The sequence below is a fragment of the Oncorhynchus mykiss genome, chromosome 19 (assembly GCF_013265735.2).
Source record: "Oncorhynchus mykiss isolate Arlee chromosome 19, USDA_OmykA_1.1, whole genome shotgun sequence".
Taxonomy (NCBI): domain Eukaryota; kingdom Metazoa; phylum Chordata; class Actinopteri; order Salmoniformes; family Salmonidae; genus Oncorhynchus; species Oncorhynchus mykiss.
The window spans coordinates 45,690,435-45,706,022 of record NC_048583.1 but is presented as its reverse complement, the minus strand read 5'-3'; the positions used below and the strand labels follow the sequence as shown (position 1 = coordinate 45,706,022).

Genomic DNA, 15,588 nt, shown 5'->3' with positions numbered 1-15,588 from the left:
ATTCAGTAGCCCCTAATTTATGGATTTCACATGACTGGGAATACAGATGTGCATTGGTTGGTCAGATAATTGTAAAAAATGTAGGGGCGTGGATCAGAAAATAAGTCAGTATCTGATGGGACCACCATTTGCCTTATGCAGCACGACACATCTCCTTCGCATAGAGTTGATCAGGCTGTTGATTGTGGCCTGTGGAATGTTTGGGGTTGCACATGTTGGGGAATATTCAGAAATGGAAACTTTCCGTGGGAATTAACAGGAATATATGGGAATTAATGGAAATATTTGCAAATTGATATTACAGTTTTTCTCAATTGCTAAAACACTAAAACCCATTGGCTGAACAAAGTTATCAGTTGCCTGGACTCATTTAGCTAATTATGCAGTCTGTTGTCAATACCTTAAACCATTTCACATGATAAAACACAATTTGCAGATCTCACTTAGACTTTTCAGCAAAACTCTAAACACATTCTCATTCTCAAAACACATTCTGCACTCTAATGCACATGTCATCCATACTGGTAAACACAAGTGGCAACAATCAAATACAAATAGAGAACATATGTCATTGATTGAACACAACCACTCAAAATTGATTTAACCTGTTTCAAATGATGCCAATATAACCAATATAAGCCAGTTCAGAGAGCAAACAGGTTGTTGAAGGTGGGAAGGAGAAAGTCTGAGAATGGATACTGTAGTACAGTGCATTGTAGGCTGTATACTGTACAATGGATGAATTGTATGGCCCGGAACATTGTGCTTTCCATTTATTAACAGTACTGACTGCTCAATAGATTTTGACTGGTTGTAGGTTCATATCAACAAAGAACAAGAATTACAGTATCACAGAGACAAAGGACAAGTTTGTGAGATGCAGGGTACAGTACTGTAAAAATAGGGGTACAAGGAGGAGGAACAAAAAACAAAATTGCAAAGAGCAAAGCCAGAGTAGTAATTTCTGATCAATTTTGAGCTACTATGATAGAACATGTTTTCGTTCATCAAAGGACAATGATGGAAAAATATGAATATTTATTTTGATTAAAAATGTACTTCTCCCTGAGAATTGTATGTTTTGAACAATGTGTTTTCTATTTTTTGGTATATTGTTTATTGACTGCTTGAGAGTGTATATAATTTTGATCACTTTGTTTATGATTTGAGAGCAGTGTTTGATTTTGAACACAGGTAAAAAAGTTTTGAGGCGAATGTTTCATTTTGCAAGAGGAGTCAAAGGTTATGTAAATAGTGCTTGAAGATGAGGTTTTGTGTTTAATGTTTTCAAGAAATGGAGCAAGGTTTCAGTAATTGTGTTTTAGCAATTGAGAAAAATTGTAATACCATTTAAATGTAGATGTTTTTTGCATTGGATAGATTTACCATATCATATGGAAACAGAAACAAACATTTAACCTTATAAGTAGACATAATTGCAAATGACTAAATCCTTCCAATATAAATTAAAAAATATATTTAGTTACGAATTGAACTTTAATTAAATGAGTTGACACTTCACATGGGATGATTTCACTGAGCAACAAAATAAAGGGAATGTTGAATGATCCCCAATGATCCATCACATCTCCAAAAAACATTTTCAACATATACAGTGCCTTGCGAATGTATTCGGCCCCCTTGAACTTTGCGACCTTTTGCCACATTTCAGGCTTCAAACATAAAGATATAAAACTGTATTTTTTTGTGAAGAATTAACAACAAGTGGGACACAATCATGAAGTGGAACGACATTTATTGGATATTTCAAACTTTTTTAACAAATCAAAAACTGAAAAATTGGGCGTGCAAAATTATTCAGCCCCTTTAAGTTAATAGTTTGTAGCGCCACCTTTTGCTGCGATTACAGCTGTAAGTCGCTTGGGGTATGTCTCTATCAGTTTTGCACATCGAGAGACTGAAATTCTTTCCCATTCCTCCTTGCAAAACAGCTCGAGCTCAGTGAGGTTGGATAGAGAGCATTTGTGAACAGCAGTTTTCAGTTCTTTCCACAGATTCTCGATTGGATTCAGGTCTGGACTTTGACTTGGCCATTCTAACACCTGGATATGTTTATTTTTGAACCATTCCATTGTAGATTTTGCTTTATGTTTTGGATCATTGTCTTGTTGGAAGATAAATCTCCGTCCCAGTCTCAGGTCTTTTGCAGACTCCATCAGGTTTTCTTCCAGAATGGTCCTGCATTTGGCTCCATCCATCTTCCCTGTCCCTGCTGAAGAAAAGCAGGCCCAAACCATGATGCTGCCACCACCATGTTTGACAGTGGGGATGGTGTGTTCAGCTGTGTTGCTTTTACCCCAAACATAACATTTTGCATTGTTGCCAAAAAGTTCAATTTTGGTTTCATCTGACCAGAGCACCTTCTTCCACATGTTTGGTGTGTCTCCCAGGTGGCTTGTGGCAAACTTTAAACAACACTTTTTATGGATATCTTTAAGAAATGGCTTTCTTCTTGCCACTCTTCCATAAAGGCCAGATTTGTGCAATATACGACTGATTGTTGTCCTATGGACAGAGTCTCCCACCTCAGCTGTAGATCTCTGCAGTTCATCCAGAGTGATCATGGGCCTCTTGGCTGCATCTCTGATCAGTCTTCTCCTTGTATGAGCTGAAAGTTTAGAGGGACGGCCAGGTCTTGGTAGATTTGCAGTGGTCTGATACTCCTTCCATTTCAATATTATCGCTTGCACAGTGCTCCTTGGGATGTTTAAAGCTTGGGAAATCTTTTTCTATCCAAATCCGGCTTTAAACTTCTTCACAACAGTATCTCGGACCTGCCTGGTGTGTTCCTTGTTCTTCATGATGCTCTCTGCGCTTTTAACGGACCTCTGAGACTATCACAGTGCAGGTGCATTTATACGGAGACTTGATTACACACAGGTGGATTGTATTTATCATCATTAGTCATTTAGGTCAACATTGGATCATTCAGAGATCCTCACTGAACTTCTGGAGAGAGTTTGCTGCACTGAAAGTAAAGGGGCTGAATAATTTTGCACGCCCATTTTTTCAGTTTTTGATTTGTTAAAAAAGTTTGAAATATCCAATAAATGTCGTTCCACTTCATGATTGTGTCCCACTTGTTGTTGATTCTTCACAAAAAAATACAGTTTTATATCTTTATGTTTGAATCCTGAAATGTGGCAAAAGGTCGCAAAGTTCAAGGGGGCCGAATACTTTCGCAAGGCACTGTACATAGTCTAGAAACTAAAGCTTTGGTTGTCTTCCTCTCAGGTTTCATGTCTTCTCCCTGGTCCTCCTCAATGTCCACCTCTTGAACATCAGACTCTGAGGCCTCATCTTCACTGTCACTTTCCAACCTTGTTGAGGATGGCTCGTTGTCAGGCTCAAAAAGCCTCAAATTTGCCCGGATGGCCACCAATTTTTCAACCCTTGTATTCGTCAGCCTGTTGCATGCTTTGGTGTGTGTTTCTGAGGCGGCTGAAGTTGGTGGGATTTAGAGGATGATGGAGGCAACAGGGGAAAGAGCCTCAGATCCACAAAGTCCCTTCCACCAGGTGGCTGATGAGATATGTTGGCATGACTGCCATATTGCATCTCCATCTCAAAGCCCTTGCTTGGAAGTGTACTTCACCAGACTACCAAGAACCCTTCTCTCATCCAGGCCAAGGTGGCGAGACATGGTAGTGATGACACCATAGGCTGTGTTGATCTCTGCACCAGACAGGATGCTCTTTCCAGCATACTAGGGGTCCAACATGTACTCTGCGGCGTGCATGGGCTTCAGACAGAAGTTTTCAAGCTTTTTGATGTATTTCAGAACTGCAGTTTCCTCTTCTTGAAGCAACAGTGAAGTGGGTAGGGCAGTACGGATTTCTTCACTTGTATCTGCAAGCAGAGTCTGAACATCAGACAGGATGAAATTGTCTCCCTCAATCCGTGCAATGGCTACTGCTATAGGTTTCAGGAGTTTCAGGCTGCTTACCACTCTCTCCCAAAATACATCATCCAAGAGGATCCTCTTGATGTGGCTGTCCATATCGGTAGACTGTGTTATGGCCATTGCTTGGAGAGGCTCCTTCCCCTCCAGGAGACTGTCAAACATGATGACAACACCATCCAAAGGGGTGAAGCTTCAATGTGGTGCTCTTATTCTTCTCACTTTGCTTGGTGAGGTAGATTGCTGCTATAACTTGATGACCCTTCACATACCTAACCATTTCCTTGCCTCTCTTGTAGAGTGTATCCATTGTTTTCAGTGCCATGATGTCCTTGAGGAGCAGATTCAATGCCTGAGCAGCACAGACAATGGATGTGATGTGAGGATAGGACTCCTCCACTTTAGACCAAGCAGCCTTCATGTTCGCAGTATTGTCCGTCACCAGTGCAAATATCTTCTGTGGTCCAAGGTCATTGATGACTGCCTTCAGCTCATCTGCAATGTAGAGACCGGTGTCTCTGTTGTTGAAGGGTGGAGATTATGTAGTTAATTATTCCTTGCCCACGAACATTCGACCACCCATCAGAGATGATTGCAAAAGTCTGCTTTCTCTATGACTTTCTTGACCTTCACTTGAACTCTGTTGAGGACCATGAGCTGTTGCTATCAATAAGGTGTCTGATTCATAATTTTCACCTGCGCTAGCGTGGTTACATGTGGTCTGCAGTTTGGAGGCCGGTTGGACGTACTGCAGAATTCTCTAAAACGACATTGGAGGTGGCTTGTGGTAGAGAAAATAACATTACTTTCTCTGGCAACAGCTCTGGTGGACATTCCTGCAGTCTGCATGTTAATTGCATACTCTCTCAAAACTTGAGACGTCTATGGCATTGTGTTGTGTGACAAAACTGCACATTTTAGAGTGGTCTTTTATTGTCCCCAGCACAAGGTGCACCTGTGTAATGATCGTGTTGTTTAATTCTTGATATGCCACACCTGTCAGGTTGATGGATTATCTTGGCAAAGGAGAAATGCTTACTAACAGGGATATAAACAAATGTATGCACAAAATGTTAGAGAAATAAGCTTTTTGTGCATATGGAAACTTTCTGGGATCTTTTATTTCAGGTCATGAAACATGGGACCAACACTTTACATGTTCTGTTTATATTTTTGTTCAGTGTAGTACTGGACAAACAACATATTGCAAACATAATGAAAATACACTGTTTTTAGACAGCGATATGCCTCAATGGAGCAGACCTCTTTGCAGTGACTGACCTTTGGCAGGCCTCAGGGCTCTGATTGGCTCACGGCAGGCTAGTCTACTTGGGGGTGGAGAGTATTCTGTAGTCCTGTCCTCTTCCTCAGGTTCCATTGGTCCGTTCGAGTAGGTGACTCTTTGACCAACCACACTCACTTCAGGTATGATTTTATCTCTGAGTGGAAAGCCTGGTAGAGAAAACACAGAAACACCATTAGAGCTAAATAGAAACAACGACTCAGCCAGTAATAAGAGAGATCCTTTTACATGTTAAATCCTCACTGTACCTTGAAGAGCACTGAAGTCCATGGAGACAGAAGATCTCAGCTTAGCAGAAGGCACTCTAGCAATGTGAGGCTTTGTTGAAGAGGAGGCAGAATTCCCAGGGCTTTTGAAAGAGGTCAGAGGTGAGTCATCAGGAGGGATATCAGATCCATCATACCTTGGGTGTGTGTACTTGAAAGTGGGACCATCATAGCATGGCCCCTTTGCCCACCATAATTCTTGAAACAGGATCTCATTTGGTTCAACCTAGTTGAACCAAATGGTTCAACTTAGTCTACTGGTTGTCTACGTAGGTCTAAGAATCTTGTGGAATGTACCTGGTTTTGGTGCCATTGAGGGTGGTGTTTGGGGGTGAGTAGAGGCTGGAGAGGCCGCTCTCGCTAGCTGGACTGGTGACGGTGGGGGAGTTGTGAGAGGGGGAGTCCAGAGCCAGCTCCAGTTTCATGGCCGAGTCTGGGCTATCTGGGTCAGGGTCTGAGCCACTCAGACTCACCTTGGCCTTCTTCTTAGCTGCGCTGCAGCGCAGAGAGCGCAGGGAGTTCAACATCTATAAACAACAACACATTAGCTCATCAGTAACCTGAGAGCAAGGCAAGAGGGTGCTGTGCATACAGATAAGATTTTATGCATGGGTGTTATATCCATGACAATTTAGATGTCGAGTACTATTCCCCCAGCACTAACATTACATCAAGGATACTTAGTCCCAAATATGACCCATTTCACCACCACTGCAGTAATGAAGGGGAAACATTATCCACATTGCATATTCCTGCACTGAGTTATTCTGAGTACAGATATGAATTAAACCCTGATGGCAAGATGGTAGCTTTAAGACAGTGTCCTAGCTAAATCCATCTGGAGACTTCACTAAGCAGAGCCTTGTGTGTAAAACATTGATCCTGACCTCCTGCCGGTCCAAGGGGTCCTCTTCCTGGTCTTGGTCCTGCAGGCTGAGGTGATCCAGGTCTAGGTGAAGGTCCCTCTCAGACAGGTGGTCCTGCAGGCTGGATGGAGACGGAGCTAGAGGACTAGACCACTGGCCATTCTGAGACAAGCCCCGCTCTGGCAGGAGAAGGCCTGGGGATGGGGAGATAGGCAGCCCGGTCCGCGTCCTGCTCAGAGCCTGTCGGAAAGACGAGGCAGATGAGGAGCTCACCAGAGAAGCACGGTGAGGCCGTGGAGAACACCTGCTGGATGAGAAGTCACCTGTGGGGACAAAGAAAGCACTCAACAACATGCCTCAAATAAATTACATGACTATCAAGATCTACCCAATATGCAGAAGACACCAGACCCATACTTGATATGTCTTTCCAGGGGCTGGGGTCTCGTCTTTGAGGGCTGCTCTCTCTCTTGTTGGGCCAAGTGTTGGACATTGACAGTGAGGAGTCAGCGCGGCGGTGGGACAGTGTTGGGGTCAGCAGGCCCCCGGGGAGTGTAGCCAGAGGGTAGGAGGGCAGTAGGAAGGTGCCCTGGGCCGAGGGGTTGGATAAGGTGTGCTCAAAGCCGGAGGTCCCAGAGAGGAGACGGGCCTTGTGTACCACTGCAACACAAAGATCCTTCAGTTACCTTTCAATGAAACTGTTCTGTAGAAGGCACAGATTGAGCAGAGTAAAGACTTCCTCACCTCCCTCTGTGTCAGAGAAGTTGGTAGATTTAAAGATGTCAGGGTCTAAGTCAAGGCTCCCACTCCTTCTCAAGCGTCCAGGGGATTCCCTCCTAGAGGACAGGGTTTTATGGGGCTCTGCAGAACCTAGAGGACAACAAATCAGCTATTACTGTAGTGTACCTCAACCATCATATATTGTCTATCAATACAATACGATGACTGGTTGCTTCAGCAACTCATGTTAAGTTTCAAAGTGATATGGTCAATGGAGTCCTCTTCATTGAGGCCAAGCTAAAGCTGGGGTCAGGCTGGCTTGTGAGCCCAGTTCCTGGCATGGGGAATGTAATCGGATCCTAGTTTGTTTCACTTGATAAATTATTCTGTCTAGGTTTAATACCTTTGGCTAAGCCAAAGCTTAGTTAAAACATCCATTGATTCGTTCAGTGATGTTTGAAAACAGACTTTATGAGAGAGCAGCGAAGGGGGACATTTGTTCGGACACTGTTTGTTTATACTGTGCAGTAAAAGTTGTTGGCGTGTTCTGTAGCCTGCTTTAAAAATAGCCAAGTCCAGTCTTGCCTGCAAGCACAGGCTAATCTTGTAAACAGTGGCTACGTAGAGGGTCACAAACACTCCCGACCCCAAAACACATAACTAAGTCACACAAGTTTTACTTTTGTATTTCACCGCATGCTTTACAGCAAAAAACATACAGCAGAAATATTGTATTATCATTTTACATTATTTGTAGGCTACTTTAGCAAAGTCTTGTACAATATTTTGGACTCATTTCAAATTCCCAATGCACCCGATTCAATAGTATTCACTAGTATACATTCAGCATTGTGTTAGATTACATACTGTAGGTATACAGTACAGATGGGCAATACAGTACCAGTCAAAAGTTTGGACACACCTACGCATTCCAGGGTTTTTCTTTATTTTTACTATTTTCAACATTGTAGAACAATAGTGAAGACATCAACACTAAACTCAGCAAAAAAAGAAACGTCCTCTCACTGTCAACTGCGTTTAACATGTGTAAATATTTGTATGAACATAACAAGATTCAACAACTGAGGCATAAACTGAACAAGTTCCACAGACATGTGACTAACAGAAATTGAATAATGTGTCCCTGAACAAAGGGGGGAGGGTCAAAATCAAAAGTAACCGTCAGTATCTGGTGTGGCCACCAGCTGAATTAAGTACTGCAGCACATCTCCTCCTCATGGACTGCACCATATTTGCTAGTTCTTGCTGTGAGATGTTACCCCACTCTTCCACCAAGGCACCTGCAAGTTCTCGGACATTTTGGGGGGAATGGCCCTACCCTCCGATCCAACAGGTCCCAGACGTGCACAATGGGATTGAGATCCGGGCTCTTCGCTGGCCATGGCTGACATGGCCAACACTGACATTCATGTCTTGCAGGAAATCACACACAGAATGAGCAGTATGGCTGGTGGCATTGTCATGCTGGAGGGTCATGTCAGGATTAGCCTGCAGGAAGGGTACCACATGAGGGAGGAGGATGTCTTCCCTGTAACGCACAGCGTTGAGATTGCCTGCAATGACAACAAGCTCAGTCCGATGACACACCGCCCCAGACCATGACGGACCCTCCACCTCCAAATCGATCCCGTTCCAGAGTACAGGCCTCGGTGTAGCGCTCATTCCTTCGATGATAAACGCGAATCCATCACCCCTGGTGAGACAAAACCGCGAATCGTCCTGTCTGGTCCTGCAACGGTGGGTTTGTTCCCATAGGCGATGTCAGGTGAGGACATGCCTTACAACAGGCCTACAAGCCCTCAGTTCAGCCTCTCTCAGACTATTGTGGACAGTCTGAGCACTGATGGAGGGATTGTGCGTTCCTGGTGTAACTTGGGAAGTTGTTGTTGCCATCCTGTACCTGTCCTGCAGGTGTGATGTTCGGATGTACCGATCCTGTGCAGGTGTTGTTACACGTGGTCTGCCATTGCGAGGACAATCAGATGTCCGTCCTGTCTCCCTGTAGCGCTGTCTTAGGCGTCTCACAGTACAAACATTGCAATTTATTGCCCTGGCCACATCTGCAGTCCTCATGCCCCCTTGCAGCATGCCTAAGGCATATTCACGCAGATGAGCAGGGACCCTGGGCATCTTTCTTTTGGGTTTTTTCAGTTAGTAGAAAGGCCTCTTTAGTGTCCTAAGTTTTCATAACTGTGACCTTAATTGCCTACTGTCTGTAAGCTGTTAGTGTCTTAACGACCGTTCCACAGGTGCATGTTCATTAATTGTTTATGGTTCATTGAACAAGCATGGGAAACAGTGTTTAAACCCTTTACAATGAAGATCTGTGAAGTTATTTAGATTTTTACGAATTATCTTTGAAAGACAGGGTCTTGAAAAAGGGACATTTCTTTTTTTTGCTGAGTTTATGAAATAACACATATGGAATCATGTACTAACCAAACGTGAAAACAAATAAAAAGATATGTTATATTTGAGATTCCTCAAAGTAGCCACCCTTTGCCTTGATACCAGCTTTGCACACTAATTGCATTTGAGGTTTGGTCCAACAGAATCGGTAATTTAGACACCAAAAGACATTAAGAGATTATTTTACTGTAATAGAAGAGTAGTTAACCTTTCCAACACTACCCCTTTTATGAATAAACTCCTCAAAGTGTGTGCAGAGTAGACGCTACTAAAACAGGAGTATCAATGAACATTGATTCTGGAAAATGAATGCTCAGTTTGACACGCGCGGCATTAAGCCAGCATTTTAGCCAGACTGTTATACTGGCTGTCTAGTCCGTTTATAAATGTGCAATAAGCATAAAACAATTATACACTGAGTGTACAAAACATTAAGAACACCTTCCTAATATTGATTTGCGCAGGGATGCTGGCCCATGTTGACTCCAATGCTTCCCACATTTGTGCCAAGTTGGCTTGATGTCTTTTGAGTGGTGGACCACTCTTGATACATACGGGAAACTGTTGACCATGAAAAACACAGCAGCATTGCTAAAGGTTAGGGTTAACATACACAATCTATGTCTCAAAGCTTAAAAATTATTCTTTAACCTGTCCCCTCCACTTCATCTACACTAATTGGAGTGGATTTAACAAGTGACATCAATAAGGGATCCTAGCTTTCACCTGGATTCACCTGGTCAGTCTATGTCACTGAAAGAGCAGGAGTTCATAATGTTTTGTATACTCAGTGTATAAGGAATTGGCAATTCGTTCTCATTCTGAGAAATAAGTAAGTTCACGTGATTTCAACATCTGAACAAAGTGGACAAACTAGCATGCTGTTCAAATGTAGTGTGCAAAGCTGTCATCAAGGCAAAGGGTGGCTACTTTAAAGAATCTCAAATATAAAATATATTTAGATTTGTTTAACACTTTTTAGGTTACTACTTGATTCCATGTGTTATTTAATAGTTTTGATGTCTTCACTATTATTCTACAATGTAGAAAACAGTACAAATAAAGAAAAACCCTTGAATGAGTAGGTGTCCAAACTTTTGACTGGTACTGTATATATATCGTGATTTGCCCATAAGCAAAAATAATAATAATTGAGATGATTTTTAGGGCATATCGCCCAGCTCTAGTATACCAGAAGGTACTAAAAGTAGTGGAGGTACTAGTTTCTAAGTCCTATAACAGAACAATTCTTATTATGTCCAAATCAACCAACCATACAAACCACATCAGGAGTGTAGCATGCATCTTATTCTCCTGTCACTATTCCGCTGCTTCACTGTAAGGTATCTTGACGAGAGGTCAAGTTACACAAAAATACCCTGGCAATTGAATACCTAAGTACGATCGCTAGCATTCCCGCTTCAGATGATACCAAGTTTATGACACAGTATCTGCTGTATAATCTCTATTGGCTTCCCCACCTAGTCTGGTCCTTTCCATCCTTTGAGAGCTTTTCTCCTGACCACTGCTTCTGGTTGTCTGACTGGGTCTTTTCAGTGAGCCAAGTCAACCGTGGGCTAGTTGACTGCAATGGGAAGGAAGCCTCCGACAGGGTGGTGGCCGTGATCACAAACCAACTGTGACTGCAAAGTGGAGGAACTCTGATAAATCACTGAAGCTAACTATTGCTTTCATCAACTTTAGTAATTACTGGCCTTCCTACCTAAAAATCAATACCTCATATATTCTCCTTTGTCAACAGAGAACACAAAATGAATGTATTTGATCACACTGTTTTCATAGTGAGAACCAGATCAAGGTTTAGTACTAACTTATTGCATTCTCAACAACTCATTCTCAATGCCAGCCTCCATGCCTCATATTAAGTGTCTATTTATTGAACGCCTACGAACGGCATTGGCGCTAAACAGCAGGAACATGAAGAGGAGTGACTGACTGACTCCCACTGACACATCAACCATGTTTAGAGAAAGCACCACCCCATCACTTCAATGACACCTCCATATATTGTCACAATACATTACACAACTCTCCATCTACCTATGCATTCTTGTAGAGACATTTTTACACCAGTTCAAGATGGAAAGCACAACAGTGGTTAGGATTTCAAGGGTGAAGCATGCTAATGTCCATACTGGCCTTGCTTGGTACTTGTCTTGTGTACTCAATGTCTTCCCAACAATGGCAGCAAAATATAGGCAATTACGCCATGGAATTGTTAAATACTAGTTTCTGATTGGCTTAAAAGGCGTTCTACTGGGCATTATTTCCCTATAATGTACAGCAATAACCAACGGCTATGAATTTGTTTAATCTTTGTTGCGCGAGACCTGCATGGCACTCTTCTTTCTACTCAGTCATGTCAGTGCTCTGAATGGCATGCAATGGTGTGGATCCATTGACTCTGTGTGATAATCCTATTCAAAACTGGTTTAATCTATAACCTGGCTAACTTCAGCACTGACAGCAACTGAACTGCATCTTGTGCGGTAGCTCTTGATTCATGGAAGAGACAGAAGTGGGCACTTACCGAAACTGGGGACATATGTCTCCGGACTCAGCTTCCGGGTATGGGACAGGCAGTCTTCACTGATGACCTGAGGAGATAAAATCAAGGGGTAACAATGGTGACACTTATCCATCACTGAGAGCTACAATACTGGGTCAAGTTCACATGTCAAACATAAACGATTATTTGAAAACATAGAGAGCCTACCATGGATCAACTGTAATTTCATCCATTGGTGTCAACAAAGCTATGTTTAGCTCAAAGTAATTGTGTGCTCTGGAACTGTCAGTGTATAGACACGAGCTCAAATTGGCGTCTGTCTACATCAATGACATGTACCACTCTTATTAAACTTTTAAAGGTGTTGCCATGGCACATTTGTAAGCCTCACAGTAAAATAGATCTCTGAGGTAAGGAGAGTGATGTGCAGTTTTCACCTCAAACACCAAAGCTTCCCTCAGACAGGGTGTTGAGATCCATCTCACGGCTATCTGATTAAAAGCAACTCACATTGCCTTCAGACGAACCCACTGGGATCTTAATCAACATTAGGGACGTAAGTGGTTGATGTTCCACAGGTGCATCGGGCCCTATGATCTTCACATGCATTGCGAATTAAGTTTCAAACCCTCTCTGAATACAAGTGTGTTGTGTGGCAAAGATGTTGCTGGGAGATGGGGACTACTGTAAACATAAGGTTTCACTGGAAGGCTCCAAAATGACTTTGGGGAACAGAGCAAACAAAACGCCTCTGAACAAGTAGCTCTAGTTTTCACCTATTGTGATCAATGAAGGTCATTCTTGCAAATTACAATGCTTTGCCTTTGATAGTACCTGAATGCTCACTGAAACTTGTTGCACAGTGTATTCCAGACATTTTGGTGGCAAACTGCTCCAAGGGAAGGAGATCATCTGTGAGAGGGGTTTCATTTTCAAAAACATAGAAATTAATAGGTTTAAAAACATTCAATCGAGTTGTTTTTTTATCTTCCAAGTTCATGGTTCGTTACAACATCAAGACTGCTGAGACAGACATCAGCGATGGTTTCTGCAATCCACATGACATAGTCCCGTGAATGAAGAGATTAATAAAATATGCCAGCCAGCCCCTCCCACCTAGTCTACAGTCAGCGTCGTGTGGGGGGTGAAACCAGACCTTTAGTCTGTTATCCCCACCAGTCTCTGTGACAGTGCTGGGATTTCTCCCCCGCAGATCTTCATCCGAGTGCATTGCCTATACTTTTGTTGCATCTTTGCGACTATTCAGTAGTCTAAGTAGGCTACTCTCTATTATGCGAAACAGGGAAGATGGCCAGTGTTTCCCACTACGAACCTATGCCACTGTCTGACACTGACAGCTGGGTGTTTCAGTATCTGAGAGAATGAAACGTGCAGATTAGTAAATTGACTTCCCTGATGAGAGGATCTTGGAGTAAACCCATTGTAGCCTGGGGTTCCCCGCAGCTACATAGATAAAGCTCTTTGGATTATCACTCGTCGAGGAACAGGTGCCCTGTAATATTAGGTACTTATCTCCCCCAAGCAGTCAAATATGTAGTCTCACCTATTCTGTCTAATGTGGATCATGCAATAAATATGTATTCAAACCCTCTATCGATGTACAGTAGGCCTACATTATTATCCTACGTATTCTTCAGATATACTACATATTCTATCCATGTCTACACATCCCATCACTCACACACACATATTTTATACAACGGACTCCAACATTACTCGTCCTAATATTTCGTGCTCATGAGTGGCGCAGCGGTCCAAGGCGCGGCATCTCAGTGCTAGAGGCATCAATACAGACTCCCTGGTTCGAATCCAGGTTGTATCCCAACCGGTCGTGATTGGGAGTCCCATAGGGCGGTGCACAATTGGCCCAGCATCGTCGTGTTTTGGCCGGTGTAGGTAGTCATTGTAAATGAGAATTTGTTACTGACTTACCTAGTTATAATATATATATATATATATATATATATATATATTTCTTAATTCCATTCCAACTTTTTTAGATGTGTGTATTGTTAGATATTACTGCACTGTTGGAGCTAGCAACCCAAGCATTTAGTTTCCCCCACAACCAATGTTCCCTTTAAACTGCGCTGGTGTGCAGCTCCCCTCAGACTGCCATGCAAAAGAAATATCAGCCCGCGCAGAGAAGCACAAGGTTGAACTTCACTCAACTTTCCAGAGATTTCCACTTCAGTCAACACTATCAATGTTTCGCTCTACTGCGGGAAATGTGCTTGAATCAACGCAATATTAGCCACTTTCAATGTAACATACCGAAACAAAACAAACTATGCAAGACTTAGTATGCAAAACTATGCAAGAGATTTTACTGTAGGCAAAGCGCATTGGAGTAGGATTCTATTGCATTGACAGACAAGACTCAGGCTCGTGGGCCTCCCGGGTGCAGCGCCAGCTGTGCCACCAGAGACTCTGGGTTCGCGCCCAGGTTCTGTCGTAACCGGCCGCGACCGGGAGGTCCATGGGGCGACGCACAATTGGCCTAGCGTCGTCCGGGTTAGGGAGGGTTTGGCCGGTAGGGATATCCTTGTCTCATCGCGCACCAGCAACCCCTGTGGCGGGCTGGGTGCAGTGCACGCTAACCAAGGTTACCAGGTGTACAGTGTTTCCTCCGACACATTGGTGCGGCTGGCTTCCGGGTTGGATGCGCGCTGTGTTAAGAAGCAGTGCGGCTTGGTTGGGTTGTGTATTGGAGGACGCACAACTTTCAACCTTCGTCTCTCCCGAGCCTGTACGGGAGTTGTAGCGATGAGACAAGATAGTCGCTACTAACAGTTGGATACCACGAAATTGGGGAGAAAAATGGGGTAAAATTTTTAAAAAAGAAGAAAAAAAAAGACCTGTGCACATTTGTTCATATTCTTTGCTAGTTATTAAGTTATTAGCCCAGTTATCGCTCATTTCTAGTCAACAATGGGTGAGTGGTTGCTTCCTATAAGAGCACAAAATGTGTGCATTTTAAAATAGTTTTTTTTATGTCTTAAAGGAGCAGTGTTGTATTTTGAGACGGTTTTGAATAGGCGAAGTAGCCAATAGGCAGAGGGTAGCATAATTTGTCTGTTTCTCTAATAATGGTATGGGAATAATAATACATTTTATTTTGTAAAGTGGTTTCTTACATCAAACAACATTTTCAGTCACGTACTTGTATGAAGGACAAGTGGATAAACAGGTTAATGTCAAGCCATGCATGTTTTTTCAAAAGTCTCATGGAATGTAGGGCTACATTGAACACCACACATTTGCTGCTACTGACAGAACAGCTATTTCCATTTTAAAATATTATGGGATGCATTTTTCTCCATTGTTTTTGATGGTAGGCCACTCTGGTAGCCCTACATTATGATCAAATAGCCACAGAAGCCTACTTGGCCACTGTTAAAACTGTAACTTAAAGTGGGTACAGCCTCAGTGTTCACAGTGAACGCGCCCCGGTAGTTGCACAGAATTTTCAATGTTCTAGTTTGTGCTCAGCAGACCTGAAATTTGCTCAGTGCCGGAATTTTTTTTGA

The 15,588-nt window shown here is 42.8% G+C and overlaps 1 protein-coding gene across 4 annotated transcripts in view; it reads right to left on the bottom strand.

The window, feature by feature from the left end:
* LOC110497988 (TOG array regulator of axonemal microtubules protein 1) overlaps positions 1-15,588 on the bottom strand; it is a 35,326-nt gene that overhangs the window by 14,161 nt on the left and 5,577 nt on the right. For 3 of the 4 annotated variants that reach the window (XM_021574497.2, XM_036954925.1, XM_021574498.2), the window contains exons 2-8: positions 12,059-12,125; positions 7,102-7,227; positions 6,775-7,017; positions 6,379-6,680; positions 5,789-6,018; positions 5,474-5,574; positions 5,204-5,374 (exon numbers count right to left, since the gene is read on the bottom strand). In XM_021574497.2, coding sequence (XP_021430172.2) covers positions 5,204-5,374; positions 5,474-5,574; positions 5,789-6,018; positions 6,379-6,680; positions 6,775-7,017; positions 7,102-7,227; positions 12,059-12,125 — 1,240 coding nt within the window. Of the gene's footprint in view, positions 1-5,203; positions 5,375-5,473; positions 5,575-5,788; positions 6,019-6,378; positions 6,681-6,774; positions 7,018-7,101; positions 7,228-12,058; positions 12,126-12,871; positions 12,950-15,588 lie in introns of all 4 variants that reach the window. The other variant, XM_021574493.2, reaches the window with a different exon arrangement.